At 34.4% G+C, this 21,078-nt stretch overlaps 1 protein-coding gene across 11 annotated transcripts in view; it reads left to right on the top strand.

Annotated features, from left to right (window-relative positions):
* PCDH7 (protocadherin 7) overlaps nucleotides 1-21,078 on the top strand; it is a 413,338-nt gene that overhangs the window by 51,937 nt on the left and 340,323 nt on the right. Inside the window, exon 2 of one of the 11 annotated variants that reach the window (XM_032853702.1) lies at nucleotides 12,551-12,828. The exons of the other annotated variants lie outside the window; for them this stretch is intronic. Coding sequence (XP_032709593.1) covers nucleotides 12,551-12,628 — 78 coding nt within the window. The 3' untranslated portion in view covers nucleotides 12,629-12,828. Of the gene's footprint in view, nucleotides 1-12,550; nucleotides 12,829-21,078 lie in introns of those variants that run through there. 11 annotated transcript variants of the gene reach the window in all.

Genomic DNA, 21,078 nt, shown 5'->3' with positions numbered 1-21,078 from the left:
TATCAAGTAAATGCTATGATTTCCACTTCATATTGAAGAAACTCTTGCTAAAATTTAGTGAGTTATTAAGTGACAGAGCCAGAATTAAAATTCATGTCTTCTGAAAAGCTGCTTCCTTTCTGCAGAGTGTCATCGATAGAAAAGTTGGTGAAACATGGTAGTTGATCAGACCAAAGTCACCCACAGCCCTGTAACTGGTATCTAAAAGTAGTATGAAAGCCCTTACAATCATATTTTTTTTCTATTTTTTTCATGTTCTTTTTTTTTTCTAATTCTCTCTTTTTTTTTTTTTTTTTTTTCTTTAATGACTATGTCACTTAATAATGCATTTAGCTGTGAGTAATACATTAACCATAGTTCAATGAAGGGCTGACTTTTCCCTTGTAATAAGATTCGGGAAGTCATCAGTCAGCACATTTTACTGAGCGGTCATGATACTGCTATCCTCCTGCTCTACTATCCTTAGCTTTCAGTTTCCTTCTCATAGTCCCAAATTGGTTGCTGCCTCTTTTGCCGAGCTGTCCCTGTTTCAGGCAGGGAAATGGAGGAAGTCCAAAAAGGAAAAGGAGAAACATGCCTTGATCACCTTTCATTTCTATCCTGACAAGTTCCCTCCATGAGTACTTTTCTATATCTTACTGGCCAGAGTTCTGTCACACAGCTTCTGCTAGAAGAAAGCTAGATGGGAGTGTGTTTTTCTTCTTAGCTGCATAGGAAGACAAGGGATGAGCCAACTTAGTCTGCATTAGTGGGACTAGAAGTAGTAACTCAGGCCTGGCAGACCCCCGATCCTGGCTTGCTTCACTTGGGCATTTTCAGTATTTTCTTTGTTCAGTTGAATAACTAACTACAATTTCTTTTAATTCTCTTAATAAGAGGGCTTTCCAGCTTTCTCTGACCTGTAGAGTCCCTTTCATTGATTTCTTTTGGATCGGTATCCAAAATACCCAAGAGGGTATATCCATACATATTCCCAAAAGTAAACCCGAGGACCATCCTATTCTTTCTATACCCTCCTTTACATCTTATAGGATGCGACTAGAGAAGTCTGGAGAGGCAAATTTTCATGACAATTTAGTGAACCTGAAGTACATTCCATGCCTCCTGACTCATAGGCTTGGCTTTTCTAAGTGTTACTAAATAATAAGTCTTTGTGTTTATATGTGTCAAAATTTAGGAGCAAAATAAAACCACAATATATATTTATTACAGGAAAAAAAAAACCCTTTGAAATCATCACTCTATGCTTTCAATTCCACTGAGTGCTAGAAAGTGACTAGTAGAAAAGGAGGCATTCTCTGTTCATTCAAATCAGCAGGTGCTCATTGAGTACCTGTTATGTGCTAGGCACTGTAGAAGACACAAATACAGCTGTGAACAAGAAAGAGAAAGCTTTTGCCCTCAAAAGAGTGTAGGTACCACATTATATCTAATGTATGCATTGATTTTCATACCCTAACTAAATATATTTAAGGGCTTACTTTGTGTAAGCCCTAAATGGTCTGTTCTAGATACATGATATATAGTTTATAACAAGAAAAACAAGAGTCCTGCTTTTACTGAGCATGAAGCTGAAAATTTTCCCATTTTCTAGGGATACACAATAAAAAACTCGGATACCATCCTTTTCCTACTGCTTATTAACTAATGCAATGAAGGAAACAGATGCACATACACACACATAGTTAATTGATAGTATTTCTTAATCTGGGGATTGGAGCAAGTTTTAAGCGTGTTTTAATTTCTGATACATAACTTTTGGCTGAGTGTGAAGTTTAGTTGGGTTTAAAAATAGATCTAGATTTCAGTGTAAATGCATTGGACTGGATTCTAACAACTTTGCCTCTCTTTACCTTTATTCCTTTGTTTTATTGAATTTAACTTGAATGAAATCTTTTTTTATTTGTCTAAGTCTATTTCTGTCTAGTAAGGAAGTTGAAATTGATCATGCCTTGACTTTGTGGGCCATCAGAGAACCATGACATTCCAGAGTATTGATTTTGTGGTGTTAAAGGGTGACAGATCTAGTGTTAAAGTGCCAGGAGAGAACTGGGTTTCAGATTGTAGACCATAAGCAGTCCTGGCTTTTGCTGAGACAAGACTAGCTTTTTGAAGTAATGGAAAGAATTGTGTCTTAGGTAGTTTTTACCACATAAACTTGGAGAGATTAAGCCAGAATTGTGTAATCGTGCATACATAAAAAAATGTTTCACCTTTGATACATATCTAAATACGTACAATTTAGAGAATGTGTATATGTGTGTACCCAGAAAGTATACTCTGTGTTAAGAATATTGAGTTATATTTTAAGTCAGTATGATTGAATCTTTTAAAAACATATTTCTTCTCACATTCTGGAAGTTGCTTAGTAGTAACTGAAGTTCTGTTATTTTTCAATCTATTTTTGTAATCATTATTTTGCATTTTGTTTCTGCAGTAGGATGCATAGGAACTGTAGGATGCAAATGACGATGCTCACAATTCAGAAAAGCTAGAGGTCTCCGAAGTGTAATGCTTAGTGGTTCTTTGTTAGCCTCTGGGACAGAGAATGTTGACAAGTACATTATAATAGCTGCTACAGACATGAACTTAGGAAGAGTAACCGTGGTCATCTTTCAATGTCCCATTTCCCTGTGAATTTGTTCTTTTTCAATTTAATGGCCTTTAGTGAATGCGTTGAAAATAACATTTTGGTTATAAGATTATTGCGTGGAAAACTCTACTAAGTCCAAGTGTATCTCTGGAAACTAATCAGAACTGTACTAGATTCATTGACTTAAGCCAATCTGTCATAGTCCTCTTTTAATTTATTTCCACACATTCTTCCAAGTTCTCATTCTTGAATAAGACTGACCTGCAAAAAAGAATAGAATGTATTTTATAATGTATGTTTGTTCTGTTTTCTGACAACATAAGTATTTTGCGTAAGCCGATTTGCTAGGAAGTGACAGCTTTGAAAAATTGGACATAGGAGCTGCTGGAAGCATTTTAGTTCCAGGCAATCTAAATAGTGCAGAGGGGAAAATGAAATATCACCGTGTTTTAAAGATGACAGTTTTGTCAAAGATTCCCTTTCACTCTTTGGCTTAAAACAAATGGAGTAAATCAAGTGTATCTGTTCAAAACATACATGTGCTCTCACAGAGGAAGCACTACTCAGGAGTGTTTCTTTAGAGAGAACCAATGAGAGAACTCTCTTCATAAAGTGTATCATGGGTTGGGAAGTCTGTCATTTTTGTGACCTAATGATGAGTTTGGCACATTTTATGATCAATGAGATTTCATAAGAACTGCCTTTAAGAAAATAGGAAAACATAGTTTTAACACTGTCTGAGTATAGCTTTGCTAACACATATTGGACGTTCTTCAGGAGTATGATAGTGTAATTATTATTTTGGTGAGTGTGTGTGTGTGTGTGTGTGTGCATGTGAGAGAGTGTGCGTGTGTGTGTGTGTGATAAACAGAGCAAATAAGATTTTTTTTTTTTAAGATTTTGTTTATTTATTTGACAGAGAGTGGGAGTGGGAGTGGGAGAGGAAGAAGCAGGCTTCCCAGATGTGGGCCTCCATCCCAAGACCCTGGGATCATGACCTGAGTCAAAGGCAGACTCTTAATGAGTGAGCCACCCAGGTGCCCCAAGCAAGAGTTCTAATAAACCTAAGATAAGAAACTGAAATTTTTATGAGTATATCAAAAATGTGTTCATACTGTCTACCTAAAAAATGCTGCTGGATATATTTAAGAGGGTATAGCAAGTTTGACAAAGCCTGCTTTTAAGAACAATGTTATCACTAATTGGAGAGACAGTAAAATGGAGTCTAGTTAAGAGCACAGACACCAGGGTGAGACTTCTTAGCTTAAAATTTCAATGCTGCCATTTTTTTTAGATCTGTAATTTGGAACAAGATAATTTTTCAGTTCCCGAGTCCCTTCATTGTTAAATGGGATTGATAATGATACCTACTTCCTAGGGACCATGTAAGTTAGCCTGAGATCTCATAAACATGCAATAGAATGTTATTATTAGTGATTAAAAACTTTTAACATGTGATGAGGCCAAGAATAGAAGCAGAAATTAAAAAAAAATTCAATAATTTAAGCTCAAATTTTCCAGAAGTCTATAATATATAGATTATGTCCCTTTTAGGACAGTCATAAATGAATAATGATTACATTTTTAAATTATTATTAACAAAAGAAACACTGCTCATTATCACTTATGTCTTATACATATCCTGTAATATATTTTAGGAATTATACTGTAAGAAAATCACTGGTAATTTCCATCTTTTAGATTCCGCAGTTACTCAGTTAACTGATTTCATGTTCACAGGTTTTTTTTTTTTTAATGCTATGTCAGAGGTAGTTATGTCTTATAAATGAATGTGTATTTTAATTATAGTATGTTCCAACTCACTTTTTGGCAAGAGAGGTTATGTTAATACTGTTATTTCCTGAAACAACTTCCATTTACTATGATATATTCATTAATTCTCTGTTCATTGTGTCCTTAATTTGTCTCTTATCAAAGAGATACCTGATAGTATGCTTTATCTGGATTATCACCTAAATCTGTTCCATAATAAAGATTGATTCATTATGCTTTACACTAAAAAAAAATCTTATAACATGATCTATTTAATACATTTTACTTTATTTTAAGGGCCTATCAGCTTTTCATATTAATGGGATTGTCATTTTTATATACAGTAGGATTCTTGGTATGGTTTGGCTCCAAGCCATAATACCACCTATCCTCTTAACTCTTTGGAAACATTGACTTATTTTCATTGCATTAGTGCAGACTTAATTTTATTTCATGTCCAAGATGACAAAGGTCACTTCATTAGGCATCCCATTTGCCTTCCCTCTCTGTAGTTTTTTTGGTATCTTATACTAAGTATCATAAAAAAAAAAAAGTGCTCTGCTTCCATTAACAAAAAGTGAGCAGAGAACAGAAAACCAATTATTTGCAGCACATAAAATCCTTATGATAATTTGGTAGACTTTAATTAAACTAATACATCACACTGCACTTATAAGACAAAGGAAAGAAAGAGAAGCAAATAATCTTTTTTTTTTATTCTGTTAGGAAACACCGTATTGCTTTTTGATTAAGTGCTTTAAGACTTGTGACCTATTTTAAAGAGCAAGATTTACTGTCCTTTTCATAGAAGGCATATTTAAAAAGTTCTGTATCATATGAATTGGGACCACACCCCTAAAATTTGAAATGAAACTATAAAAAAGCTTGGCTTCATTTTTATTAATTTCTTATGAATTTTCAGATTCTTCAAAATAAAGAAAGATTCTGCAAATTTAGCTGATGCAGCTATGTTTTTATTACAAGGAATTTGGTTTTGGTATTTACCATATTTTGCTTATTTTTTGCATTGTCATTTGTTCTTTTTGATGAGTGCATTGCCATTATTAATGTGAAGTGTAGTATAAATTAAAAGGACATCTATACAATTTATGTATCTTCTCTGCATTTCACAATGAGAATGTAGTAGAATTAGAGATACTTGAATAATCTCATCCCAAAATCTTTGATTTGTTTTAAATTGTAATTTTCATAATCTGAGTGGAAATAAACCACTGAATTGGGAGTGAGGGCATTAAGTTTTAATCCTAGGTCTTCAGTGTAATATTGGATATGTCTTGTCACTGCTCCGGGCTTCGGTATTATTACTGGTAGAACGCAGTTTGGCAGAAGGTGATTTCCTTATCTCTACAATTATCTTTCTACATTAGTTATTAATGCAATGTCTTTCTGTGTACTAAACATTAGCATTTTATTATGCTTATATCAATCCTGAAATCAGTGCCACTTAGTATTTACAAAAGTATTTATGAAAACATTTTTAGAAATTTCTAATTATAAGAAAGCATAAAATTTTGAAGCTGCTCAATCACAAATTATATTAAAAGAGAATTATATTCACTTTAGAAATCCATCTGTTATTAACCCAAGGACCACATAATCGTTGTGCCCGTTCTTAAACTGTTAACATAGCTCCTGTAAAGCTGGAAACAGGGTGGCTGGACTTTGTAATTTTGTCCTTTCTCACATTTACTTTTTCAAGACTCAATTAACTCCTTGGGCATTTTACTTCATTTCCTTGTTAGTGGATCAAACTCTTGGTGAGTTTATCCATCACCTGGAAACATTTTGACTACTTTCTACTCTTTGCAGTGAGTGTTTAAGACTCCCCAAGTAGCTCTCAATTTTTCAGGCGCATGATTGCAATTTCAGGGGCATTTAAGAACAGCCGAGTTTGCTATTCACTTCATCTTCTCATTAACATCCAGTCCCTGTTCAGACAGCTTATTGCATTGCCACATGAACACTAGCCAGCGCTGCTCTTGTTTCCAAAAGTGGCCAATATTATGGTCTGAAGAGGATAATGATGATGGCTTAAGTTTGCATCATTTTACATTTTTATTATGAGCTTTAAGAATGGAAATGCATTAATGCTCAACTTTGGCCAGATGTAATTAGAACTGTAAAGCTAGGATCCATTTTAGTGTTTTTGCTTATATGGTATAGTCTTTTCTTGTTGAGCTCTCTTACTCCCTGGTTTGGGAAAAGTGTTTCTTTAAAAGATTTATTTAAAGGAAAAATAAGAAAAAAAATAAAATTATGAATTAAGATACACAGGATTTAACATTTAAGAATAGGCTGTTCTAGAGTAGGAATCATCAAATACTTAATTAGTTTTAACAAATATTTGTTTTAATTGCATTCTCTGGCTTCTGACAGTTAACTAAATTTTTCTGTGTATTTCTCCCTCTTTTTTTTTTTTTTTTCAGTGAACCAAGGTATTTTATTTCCTTTTTGCATTTGGTTCTGTGAATGAACCTTTCATCAAAATTTGAAATACATAAATTAAATATATTTTAATACAGTTAATTTGCATGTACAGAGATTTAATTATTCAGGTAAAAAATATCCGAATTATCTTTTCTTTTAGTGGGTAAAATCAAGCATAGTCCTCATTCTTCTCTTAGATGGCATAACTATTTCTAAAATGCTAGCATGAGGCTTTTATAAAGAAGATATCTTTGCAGACAATACACATGGACTTTTTCTCCCCAAATCTATTTTAACTCACAGCAGTGATTCTAATTCCTTTCTTTTTATCTATCTATTTATCTATCTATCATAATTTTTTTAACTTTTTTTCTGATTACTGAATATACAGTTGTTATAACAATTTAAATATAGAAATGTGTGTCTTAGAATGTAGAAATCTGCTATAAACTCCAATAATAATCAATGTTTGTAAAAAGGTAATGTTCTATATTAAAAAAAAAATGTTAACCACAGTTTACCTTTGAACAACATGGGTTTAAACTGCTTGGGTCCACTTACATGCAGATTTTTGCAGTATAGCACTATAAATGCATTTTCTCTTCCTTATGATTTTCTTTTGTTCGTGTATTTCTAATTTAGGATGTTCCAGACGGTTTTGTTATTGTTTTTATAATTATCACATTGGTTTTTCCTACATGAAGACTTAAGCTAAGTAGAGAAAGTAGAGAATATACTTCATGGTGTTGCTGAATGGGAATATGGAAATCTCTGGTTTAGGCAAGGGAATCTGCTCACTCTCTCCTGACCTCACCTCATATGTGCATCACAGAGTTGCCTCTTCTCCTGTAGTTTGCCTCATTTCTATAGATCTCAAGCCAACTCTTCCCTTAAGACCCAGCTTAGGTTCAGTTAATCAGTGAGTGCTCAGCCTGCTGTCCGCATCACAGTCTCCTCTCACTCTTTGAAGCTCTCATAGTTTTTACCTACTTGGCCCTTCTCTCTTCCTCCCACTGTTTATAATCTTTTACATGTATGTATTTGTATGTTCCTTCAATAAAAATTTCCTCAGAACCAGGACTGTGCTTGATGTTGCTTTGTATTTCCTGCCATACCTTCTGTAATGTCTCTTACCTGATTGGGCTCTATAACCTCTGGCATTCTGCTTACTCTGAGATTCCATGATTGTAACAGTCAGTGGATCAATAAATATTGATTGCTTGGCTGTCCAACCTAAGGTGTTCTTTTGTTAGGGCCCAAATCATTCATTTTCTTGAAGTCAGGGCAAAGTACTTATGATGAAGAATCGGTATGAAATTATTTAGGCCCCTTCCTTCCATGGCCGGTTCAGTGGTTGACTCACAATCCGAAAGTCTTCTTTTCTTAAGCATGTAATCCAGACTGTGCTAATGAATGGCCTTTGTGTGTGTGTGTGTGTGAGCGTGTACTCTCATGGGTGGATGGGGATAGGCTTTCCTTTCTTTGGTTGGGTAGAATTTGTGTTGTCTTTTTTTCTTTGGCAATTTAGACAACTTTTGTGTATTTGAAGTTGTGTTCATAAATTGAAACAATTATGATAGAATCCTGAGTATGATATATACTTAGTTTAGGAAGTTTCCGTAAGTTTGCTTTTTATCCCTGATGGCGAAAATGGAGACATTTGCAGTTGTAACTTAGCTGTTTACTTTTAAAAGATTCAAAGTCAGATAAAAAAATAATTATGAGAAAATACAATGTAGGGAAAAAAATATTTTATTATGAGCCAAAAGTCTTGGTTTAGGGCCTTGATTCTTATCTGTGTGATTTTTGTAAGAAGATTAAACTCTCTGAGCTTCAATTTGCTCATATGTAAAATGAACAAAATTGCAATTTCTACTTCATGAGGACTTTGTGAAATAAAATTAGTTAAGTGCAATCTTGTAATAAACATCTATACAGGTGTTGCAGTAACTAATAATTAGTGTAAATTATGGTTTGGAGTACATCACTTACAAAAATCAAAAGGAAGTAAAAGACAAAAATACTGTCCAGAACTGTCCTCCTCATAGAGCTCCGCTCACCCAAACCTCTGTTTAGGTTATGTCCCGTTTCCATATCAAATGATTTTCTAATATTAAAAAAGTAGCAGATAAACTGTCAGTGCTGATAGGTGGCTGTGCCTTGGTTCAGCTACTTTATTATACTGTTGATGCTTGAAAATAGGAATATCTACTTCCTGTTCCTGGATTACAGAAACTGCCATCAGTATGGTTCTCCCTGCCATGGAATAGACTCTGCTCTTTATGTGATATCTCTTTCTTTTCTCCAGATTTGAGAATCAGTCAAGGAGAAAATCATGAATATTCATAGCACTTTTTATATATTGCCAGCTATATACAAACACATTCAACAGATACTTGTATTTGATCTACACCAATTACATAGCTGTGTGATTTAGTTTTGAAGTATATCTAATAAAAATAAGTAGAAAAATCAACACATATTCCTTTCAAAATATATATTTCCTTATTTATTGTTTTGAGGTGTTTGGGTTTTTTTTTTTTCTTTTTTAGAATTAAGAGCATATCTCTTTTGTGTGAGTGTTCAGAATATTCTTGCGCCAAAATCTGAATCTTGTTTCTATTCTCTGCATAAATCAGGTTGCTTCTCCTAGCACTAGTCACCCATTATTGGGAAGTCTGGGAAAAAGAACATAACTTTGATAAGTTAACTTTTTACCAATAAAGCTCATTAATTAAACTCCCAGGAAATAGAAGCTGAGTGAGATATAGAAATGGCCTTGTAGAAGGTGTTCCAGAATGACTTGATTCCATCTTACTCTCCCCACACGTGCTCACCCATACCTGTGTGTATGTGTGTGTGTGTGTGTGTGTGTGTGTGTGTGTGTCTGTGACAGAAAGACAGACTTACTGTTGCCTGGGTGATAGAAGAAATCGAGGAGAAAAGTTGAGAGGCAGAGACAAAGGCTGTGTCTATACAACTTTGTCTGAATTGGACCTGACTGAAAGATTGGTTTGGCCGGATTTAGTAGAGCCTTTCTCCTCTGTGGCAGTGATCTGAAAATTGCTTCCAGTGCCATTTTAATTAGCTGATTCAAATAAAAACAAATACATCTTGGTAACATCCATTTCTACCCTGACCGTCACCAATGACAGTTTTCAGAATGGTGATTCTTAAGTAGTTCTCCATGAACTCAATAAGTGATCTGAAGTATGCACTTTTGCTTTTAAACATTAATCTTTAATGGTAAGGAATGAGTCCATTTTTCTTGCTTTAGTGACAGGTGAATATTAGTGCCCAGATGCATTTGTTCAGTGCATCAAAGCTTAAAACCACAAAAACACAAAACTGGCTCCTACATAGTTAATTTATGAAATGAATTTTATGAAATGTTATTCTTCAATGACATATTAATATGAGGATTTCATTAGGCTGCATGGTTGTATGGTGACTTTATTACTTCAATGCATTCTATGTCTTGGGTGTGTTTTTAACTTAAAAGTATGTCAGGTCTTGAAAATAGAAAATGAAACATTTTGACACCTCTGATTTCCTAATGTTTGTTTTTATTGCTTTACTTATGTATTCATTTATTAAAAACCTTGTAGACAAGTTTACATAGTACATTTCCTTAGAGAAAAGAAAAGAATGACTGTTATATGGGAATGATTAAAAAGAGAAGGTAGTGAAATTTGAGAAAATTTAGGTGGCTAGACAATTTAAGACAGAATTATAGAAGGGAAAATAATATGCTAGTAAAATAAAGAGGATTTGCTGCAATTCAAGAAAGATCTATTCCCTAATCATATGACAAAAAACAGAAAGTCAGCAGTAACCACAATTAATATTTTGGAAAAATATTTCCAAATATTAAAACTAGGTAATAGTAATACTATGATGTGACAAATAATATGATTTCTTTACTTAGCTATTCCAAAATATGCATTCATTCATTAAACCAATTTTCACTGAGGACTATGTGCCAACACCAAGAAATGTAACAATAAACAGAACAGAGGTGTCATTGCGTTCAGGGAGCACACTGCAGCCTTGAATAGGATGTGAGAATTAATTGGGGGACTTCATGGAAGTAGTTAAATATTTGATAAATGCTATCGCAACACATCACATATAGTAAGAGTACATAACAGGAAGGTCTAATGTAGTGTTGGCATGCATTATGGCTACATCATTGTGGTTGGTTTGAGGATAAAAAACAAAAATTGAAACTTTCAAATGTTTAGCTTTCACTTATTAATAAGCATTTTTGAAACGATATGGGCATTCATATAGCTTGTGTAAAATAAGATAAACTATGTTCAATCTTAAACTTATGATTTAAATTAAGAAGATTCACTTATCAGTGATGCCTTGATAAACATGTGTTGCTTGTATAATTGGCCAGAGCATCCCAGGCTATGTTAGCTTTTATAGGGCAGCTACAGAAAGGAAGAAAAAAAAAAATATTCTTTTCATTTCTAGGAAAAGATAAAAATTAATTTAAAAAATCACAACATCTTAAAGCTGCTTAAATTTATACAGCTAATATAGATAATCTGCAATTAGGGCAAGTTTAAACATTTTCCACTCTTGGATATGAACAATTAATTTCAAAATTAGACATTACTTGTTTTGGCTTTTTTTTCACCATTTATTTTGAAAAATGAATTGGTCAATTATTTCATGAAATAAATCACTTATTTCTTTTCTAACTTTGATTCTCGTGTCCTGATGCTTTTGTTACATTGGAAATTAGGTGGAATATGTCTCTTTACTGATTCTAATCGTTAAGAATTGTTAAGGATAAATAATTTGGTAGTGGAGGTACCATAGAATATTCCATAGAATTTTTATTCTGTGGAAGTGATTTATTTTGTCTTTTTGGCAATCTTCAAACTTTGTAGAGGTTTTACTAAATCAACTGTGCCATAAAACTAGAAGACAATAGTCTGTACCTTCTGGCACCGAGAGCAGAAATCAGCCTACTGGTCAGTCTCAAATTCAGAGAAATATTTAACACTATTTAAAACTGACATTAGCACCAAAATATTTTGAAGGAAAATTACCATCACTTTTATTTGTGCAACTAGATACAAAGTTGGAAAACATTGTCCTTTTAGGGTCAGGACTTTGAAGGGTAGAGTAATCCGTCCTTGACCTGAGATCAGCAGACCATTTATTGATAGCATGTAAATTGCTCAGATTTCTGTAAAGAGACTGCGAGCTATCTAAAGATTGTGTTTGGAGACAAGAGAGCTACTTTGAAGGGTGGGAACACACGGATCAAGCTCACGTTCCTGAGATCTTAGGGATTTATAAGTTGCAAAATCTGTAACAAAATTACCATTTTATTCTTCTTTGTATTTGTCATATAAACAAAGCCAGCAGCCCCCACTAGTCTGCCACGGCTATTCTGGTGACATTTTCATAGACTCGAGAAGCTTGAAGCCTGAAACACAATTAATTCAATGTTTCTTTTACCATGCAAATATCTCTTGTCAGAGATGGCATCCATGAGATTAGCCAGCAGCATTGATTTAGATGCCCCAGGGTTGTTAATTGTAGCTAAGGGTTATGTCTCTTTGACTTCTGAAAGAGGTTATGGCCATTGCAAATACGTCTTAAGGAAGGAAAGAATACTATCAGCCAAGATGTGCACCCAAGCTTTGGAACTAAGCTAGCAAGACCCTACTCACGTCCCTGTAAAGCAGACATATATTTTTGTATTTTTTATAGGTGGATACAGTGCAGACCACGAACCCCCCTGGCCACATTGAGGAATCGTGTAAAATGAATGTATGTGCTCGTAAGTGAAACACATGTAATGTTCCAACTCAGTGTGTTGGATCCTAATAGACTTGGATTCTCTTGTGTAAAAAGAAATCGATTCCCAAGAGGCAGGACCACTATCTGATTAAAATGAAGCTCTGATTTTGGAGAAAACTAAAATGGACTTAAAATAAAATCTCTGCAAAAAGGAATCAAACTATCTTTGGCAAACAAACTGAAAAAAAAAAAAAAAGAAAGAAAAGCAAGCTCTCAATGTGGAATAAAGGAGGGATGTGAGAGAGGTTTTGCAATCTTATCATTCACTGTGGAGAAACAGAATCAAATATCGTCATACTCAGGAGTGTGAAAAGAACAGGAAGTCCTTTTCCTTCGGTTTGCACTTGAATGGACTCAAGCAAAGAGTGGAGACATATCCTGTTACTGTTTATAGTTAATAATGTGGAGATTAGTATAGATGTGATTTCATTTGTCTTGCTTGAACTAATTGGATGCATTATGTAGAAATCACCTGAGCCTGTGCTAGATCAACAAAGAAAATGGAAATGTATACCTCAGGACTGAATTTTGGGAAAATTAGACTGTTCAATGCTCTTTAACAAGGAGTTAAGAGGAAATACTACTGCCGGTCAGGGAAAATGAGAAACTAGTGGACAGGAAAGAAAATAAAATTTAGGTCATTCTGATACTTGTCGTAATATAATTTATTACAGTGTAAAAGCAGAGGATAGATCACAGTATATCTCACAGAACTTTTACACAATCTCTGATTGAATTTAGGGTAAACCACATAAATGTTCAAGGAATGTACGGCCATTATATCAATAGGAAACTGGCCTTTAAAATTTGTGGTCCTATGCATTCATGTATGCAGACGAGGGCTTTTTTATTTTGCTAAAGGATGAATTGCATGCAGGAAGTACCTCTTTACATTATAGTTACTTGCTCACCTGAAGATACTGTATAAAGTCTAATTTTTGTATGGGTATGAGTGTATGTGGATGCATTTGTGTGTGTGTGTATGTGTGTGTGTGTATATGTGGAAGGAGGTAAAATTTAATGGTTGACATTTGCACTTTGGTTTGTTGCCTAGAATGTAAAGAGGTAGAGTAAACGGTTTTAAGCCATTGCATATATGTAATCATTATTAAAGATTATTATTCACACGCAAAGCCATTCTGCTATAGAATGACTACTGCAAAGGCTCTCCAATTAAGTGTAATATTTATTGCCATTGAGTCATTTAAATTAAGTAGTACCAATGTTTGAAAATGAGAGTGGGCTCCTGTGAAATTGTTTGAGGACAGTTGGAAAATCCTATTACACTCTTTCAGGCACTTCACTCCGTGACAGAGGATATGAATCGTGGGTGTTCTTATAGAAGATATTTGAGAAATATTTGATTTTTAATTAAAACTTTTTAATCCAATCTATAAGTTACAGTTTTTTTCACTTTTCTTCAACCTAAATTAATAATAAGTAATCATATATTAACATAGATAAGATGGTAAATATTTAAAACAGACTGACATATTTTTTGTAGTCACCATGTGCCATAATAATTTTGAAACTATTGTTCTCTGGTATTTGTATTCATTTCTCTTTATCTTACTGATTAACTTTATAGTAAAACTTTTTACCTCTTCTTTCTACGTGACAATCAACTGAAGTCGGTACCCTATCTATATACTATTACAGGGATTTTTGTCTTTATGCTATTATAAAAATTATAAGTCTATAAACTGTATAATTCTATTGTATTGAATATTTTTCTGTGACCAAAGTAATAAAAAAAACTGCTTTATAAGATGACTATATTTCCTATTTTCATAATCCTTTAAAACAACAGGACGTAAAATATGCTCATGTTCCTGATTTTTGGAATACAGTCCCCACATCTTCACAATTTGAGAGTGAAGAGCTTAGCCACTTTAGATAAAGAGAAAAGGTTGGGCAGAGATAAGGTTTGACAGAGATAATTTCGAAGGTGTGAAGAGAAAAGTACCCTGAACTGACTCAGGAGTTTTGAGGTCAAATTTTGCTCTGCTAAAGAGCAAGACCTGATGAATAATTTTTTTTTTTTTTGAGTTTCTAGGTGTTCAGATTTCTTATCTATAAAGGATGAATTTGGATGGTGCGGTCAATTTTTAGATCACTTTAATTTAAACTTCTAAAGTTTTGAAACATTGCAATGTGACATTTCATACTGATCATATTAATACTCAATAGTGATCATTAGTATTAAGGGAATTCCATGCTTTTCCACTTAAATTGACCTAAAGCTGAATGCATGTCTTAAGAGCAAGGAAAAATACTAATTCATAGTTATTACCGTGCATCCTTAGTTTGACTCCGTGGCAGTATGTACTGAAGTATGAATAATCGTGTTCTGGGATGAATAGGTATCTCTAAGTTAATTGAACCAAGAGGCCCCCCAAGTACAAAATCACTCAATCTGTAGCAGAGAAAACCCTTTTTGTTCTGCACTGAGTTGAACACATTCCCTGGCAGCATATTAAAGTGCCAGAACCAGTTTTTCTTGCTCTTTACCCCCCAAGGATTGATCAGCACATGAAGGTCTCTTTGACTTCAAAGGCATTCTGGGCTTGGATCAGCCTGGTTGGGTTCAGAGGAGAAGGAAACACTAGCCCCTGATGTTTACTGCTGTGGGCCTTTCATCCTATAGTCCTCTGCTTAGGAGAAGCAACAGGCAGAGGAGTCTTGTAACGGTTATAATTTCAGGATTAATGTTTAGTCATGAAATGCCTCACTCAGAAAAACAGCACTTTTATTTTAGCTTCCAGCCACTACTCCAACTGGGAAAGGTCAGAGACACAGTATGAAGCAAAATGAAAGCATATACAGGATGTCAATTTGGGGAGGAGGGTGCATGCTAACTTGCAAAATGTGTCACTTTCCAAATCACAAAGGTGGCATGGATAAACGTCAGGGATCCTTAGTTAGAGAACTGGTCACACTGAACGTTTTTTTCATTTTGGCGAAACTTCTGGCCATTTATGGAACCGATTTAGATAATAAAATGTAATTTTGTTAGTTTATTCTTCCTTATACAAGATTAGAGATTTAGATGGGAGACCACCTACCAAGCCTCTCCCATGACCCACTATAAGTAAAAATTTCACTAAAATATGAAAAAACTTTCAAAAATATTATTGAGGAATAAAAGACTATGCTTTTCATTTTAGTTCTGGTTATTGTTTTTTTTGTATGCTATTATTCCACTTCCTGGTTTTGATAAATACAAATTATTTGAACTGATTTTAGTATTTCTTTGATAACTATTTATTATTTAAAAATGTTTAATGTTTTAAACTTTGTTTTAATTCCAGTGTAGTTAAAAAAACACTGTTGTAAACAAAACAAAACAAAAGCATTGTTTTATTGGTTTCGGGTGTACAACACCGCACTTCAACAATTCCATGTATAACTAGGTGCTCACCAAGATAAATGTACTATTAATCCCCTTCACCTGTTTCATCCGATTTATGTTACCAAGAGTCATCTCTATGCAGAGGATATATTCATTACTCTATTAAATATTTATATCAGCCTCATGAAGCAGATACCATTATTGTCATATCATCTGTTTTACAAATGAGGAAAATTAGCCACAGAGAGTTTGGGTAAATTTGCAAAGATACAAAGCCGGCAGGAGGTAGAGCTGGGCTCTGAGTCCTGCCACTCTGACTTCAGAGAGGCTCTAGAGAGGCTCCGCTCAGCAAGTGGGTCAAGGAGCTCTCAGGCCAAGCACTGCAAAAAATGGGGGTGCAAGTCAGGTTCTGGAATTATCTCAGGGTACGGAAGTGGAATTTTTTTTTTTTTTTTTTGGTTCTTTCAGATCACACATCTGTTAACGTGAGTGTGGCAGATTCAACATGCATGACCTAGATGTGAAAGGCATTCTGAAGTTCTTAGCACACAGAAATATTGGATAAAGATGGAATCTGTGATAGAAAGTCTGCTTTAAATATTGGAGACAGGGAAGAAGAAATTCTTTTCTAACTTACTTGTTTTGTAGGCTTAAAATATGTGACAACGTACTATTTGCATCAAACATTATTCGAAAATGAAAGCTGTTATGGATTGAGGCAAATAACAACAGTATTCTTTGAACAAGGAGAGCTCATGGTCTAATGGGAATTCCAGCCACACAGGCTAATTATTACAAAGCCATGTGCTAAATGAAGGACTATGATAGTAGCTAAGAGGGCAATGTCGGCAATCCAGGTTGCCTGGGTTTGAGACGCGGTTTATAACTTGACAAACTGAGTGTCCTTTGAACAAATAATTTGACTCTGCCTCCATTTCTTCACATGTAATATAAAGTTCATCACCACATCTATGTCATACATTGATTGTGATTATTAAATGAGATTTAGCCAGGTAATGTGAGTATGACCTGACAAGGACTCAATTTATTAATTTTGTTATCTTGTTTTATAGTTAACATATGAATAGGGTGTAGTTGTTGCTGACTGAGATGTTCATGGGCTAAAGTAAACTCAGTATCACTGTCACTAGTGAAATAAAAGGCACCTCACAGAAAAGGTAACTCCGAGCACTTGATATACTTCATATACTGTGGCATGAAACTCAGCAAAATTGTGTGGGTACAGGTTCTCCAGGGGGATTCTTCAGTTCCTGATCTGCTACAATCCAAATCTTAGAGCGCTGTGAGCTTCAGTCTTCTCAAGTATAGACAAGTGAAAGGAAGCTGTGAAAACTGAAATCAAACCTGTCACAATCCAATGATGAAAGTTCCTAAAAGGTCAAAGAACAATTTTTGAAGGATCACTTTATCTATAATCATAAGGGAGTATAATTCTCCCCATAGCTTAAAAATTGTGAAACCCAAGAATGATTATTTGCCAGATTATTTTAAGAACTAACGATGATGCTGATTATGATAACCAATCCGTAAATAAGTAGCTGTTATTCTTTGCAAATATTTAATTAGTATCTATTACATATGATGAGGGCTTTCTTTTCTTTTCTTTTTTTTTTTAAGATTTTATTCATTTATTGGACAGACAGAGATCACAAGTAGGCAGAGAGGCAGGCAGAGAGAGAGAGGAGGAAGCAGGCTTCCCGCTGAGCAGAGAGCCCAATGCAGGGCTCCATCGCAGGACCCTGGGATCATGACCTGAGCCGAAGGCAGAGGTTTTAACCCACTGAGCCACCCAGGCTCCCTCTTTTCTTTTTTAATAAAGATTTTATTTATTTATTTGACAGAGATAAAGAAAGAGAAATTCCATCAAAGCTCTTCTATTTGGAAGTACTTTTTCAAGGGGAGCTGTAAGCAGAGGGAAAGGGAGGAGTAGGCTTCCTGCTGACCTGGGAGCCCAATGCTCAGGCTCAATGCCAGAACTCTGGGATCATGACCTGAGTTGAAGGCAGATGCTAAACTGACTGAGCCACCCAAGATGTCCCACGCTTTAGTTTTGAAGTCCTTTATTAAGCAGAACATGTGCTTTGTAATAAATACTAAAGATGAGATTTGAATGTGTGAAATATAAACAAAATAAACACTGGCAGGATTGAACTGGATAATATTTAATGTCTGGGAGTTCGGTGGCTTTCATTTTAAACATTGTAATTGGCTAAGCGTGCTGGAGAGGATAAAACAAGTAATCATTAAAAATGCTGTTTTGCCTATTTGAAACTATGTGCTGGATAAAACAGATTACTAAGTCTGACAGGAAAATCTAGAGCTCAGAAACGCTCTGTGTTCTTGGGAACACACAGCATTGCTTGTGAAAACAAGAGGAAGTTATAGTTCCATTTCACAGTTTAGCAAAGAAACATCTGAAAAGAAATAAAGTCAACTACAGATTTTTATTAGGCAATCCATTTCAGTAAGTTTTAGGTTTTTTCTTTTTTTTTTTTTTTTCATGAAATAGCGGACTACTCTATGTACTTATGGATGCTATTACAGCCATAATTATCTACCTTATGCTTCTTTTTGTGAATTACTAAGGAAGAGTTAAGATTAATGTAATTAAAAATGAATACCTTCCTAGACTATATCCTTAGACATTAGGGGGAAAGCGAACATGTTCTGTTTTAAGAGATTGGAGTTTTGAGCTCAGCCTGTTTTCTAATTGCTACTGCCCAGTTCTGTCAGTGAAAATTCTGTTCTGTCTCAATAGCAGGTAAGGGGAACCCAGTGTCTCATCTTTCTTCTTCTTTCTATATCTAGCTGTTAAAAGGCGGGTCTGCAAGGATTTTTTTTTTTCCTCTCCTGTATGTCAGGCTCATGAAAGAAGTAGACACTTGGTATATGCATTCTAGAAAGATCAGAAACTGGCTGCCTCCTGATAATACATTTCAAGTGGATATAGTGCATTCTAACTTTATGCTGGTTGACTTTTTAAAGTCCCTGAGTTTTTATTACATAAAACTGTGCCCTGTTTTGAACCCCAAGTTGAAGCTTGATTGTTAAAGTCATGTAATTGAAAAAAGTCTGTGTTAAGAAAGATACCGATAACGTTAAGGAAACAATTTTTCCAATGAGGCTTTTTAATAAAAATTCTATGATGGTTAGTCACATAAATGTCTTTGAATTTGGATAGAGACATTTGTGAAAATGTTTATGAAGATGAGCTCCAGCTAGTCCTACTTTAAAAGATGTTATATATTCAAATGAATATCAAGAATCTGTAAATGCAGGATCTTTTTATCTTTCAATAAACCAATTTTAATACTAGGAAGAAATGCAACACATATCTTGTACCAAACCTCCCTAGTAATCATGTGCTCTTGTCATCTGAGATTAACATTCGGATTAAAGAACATGATTAAAAGATTCTAAATTAGCGGTTACCAAGTTGAAATGGCACAAAAGTTAGAACAGTGTAATACAGCAATCTATTTCATGCAATATATTGCTTATACCAATTAATTAGCAGTTTAATTAGCATGATGTTTCATGTTGTGACCTAAGCCATTGTACTCCCAATGGGTCTAGTGGAGACAATGAGAAAAGGAAGAAAGCTTTAAGACTGTTGATGGTTATGTTACAATGGACCAGAATTAAAAAGAAATTTTCATTTAGGGATGCCTGGCTGGCTCAGTTGGTATAGCATGCAAATTTTGACCTTGATGTCATGAGCTCAAGCCCCATGATGGGGGTAGAGTTTATTAAGAAAAAAAAATTTAAATGTTTAAAAAATAATTCTTCATTTTAAAATAAAAGAACATGCATATCCTTTTTTCTTTCTGAACACAGAACAGATTTGTTAAAAAGGATTTTTATGGTATGAAATACTCCCCTGAATTAAAAGCATATCAAATAACTGAATGTGCAATAGCATTAAATGAACTGTATTTTAAGCAGCAAGTGACCACAAATAAATGCCTAAAGGCTTCACTTAGATAAAACAGAAGTACCTCTCACAATTTTGAGAGCAACCGTAGAAGATATGTATTAGGGTGATCATATTTTTGAATATATAATGTGATTCATAGGATTCTATTAAGGGCCATTGAAATTACTTAGAAAGGATTGCATTTTGGAAAGCCACAATGGAACTCTGCCTTTGGACAGGCCTGAGCAAAAAAATATGCATCTTAGAAATAATTTATCAAGTGCATGACATGAAAGGGGTCTCTCATCTTTTTTTCCCTCCCCAGAAAGAACATATTCAGATTGTGTGTGTTTGTCTTTATTACATAAAATGGAAGTTTCTGTCGAGCCAAAGACAGTCATCTGCCAGCAGATTGGTTCTGCCTTTTAACAGCAGCATGAAGAATGGATACAGTTGTTATGAATATTGGGCTGTAAAGCCCAACAATCTTCTGGAGGTGATTTTCTCTTCATTCTACACTGCTGACAATTCAGAAGACGCAAAGAAATAAAATAATTTAAGGATCTGACTAATATCCCTAGATTTTGTCAAGCTTTCTTTCCCAATCACTGAAATCTGTTGGCTTCTTTCACGGCTATGTAATTAGGCTCTTCATTTCCTTTGAGCTTATGTACTATAGCAGGTCCAGAGCTCTTCTTTTTTCCCTTTCAGAAATTGTACCGTAGCCTCTATCGGGAGTTAATGTATGGATGCATTTGGAACATTGTTGGTTATTATGTCGCTTACAGATATTTTATTGTACACAGAACTAAGTATTCATGGAAGTCTAAAGTCTCTGTTATGCAAAACCCTATAAAGAGAAAGCTGGTTAAATTTTATTTTTCCCCCTGACTTCCCTTGTTTAACACATCAATTCAAATTGCTCCTTTTTCACTTAGTAGAAATTGTCTACAAATGGAATAGAAAGCCTATACAAATTATGGAGTTATAATTGATCATATATAATCACTTGTAACTTCTGCTTTCTAAAATAAGGACAAATTTGCATTTGTGATACAAAATAATTCAGTAAACAATTGTGCTAGGGTGATCACAAATGTGTTTCCAAGATGTTCCTAAATGTCTTTTCTTTTTAGTTTCATAGTATTG

The sequence above is a fragment of the Lontra canadensis genome, unplaced genomic scaffold, assembly GCF_010015895.1.
Source record: "Lontra canadensis isolate GAN:19392208 unplaced genomic scaffold, GSC_riverotter_1.0 scaffold1, whole genome shotgun sequence".
NCBI lineage: Eukaryota > Metazoa > Chordata > Mammalia > Carnivora > Mustelidae > Lontra > Lontra canadensis.
The sequence above is the reverse complement of the archived record's forward strand: the minus strand, read 5'-3'. Positions and strand labels throughout refer to the sequence as shown.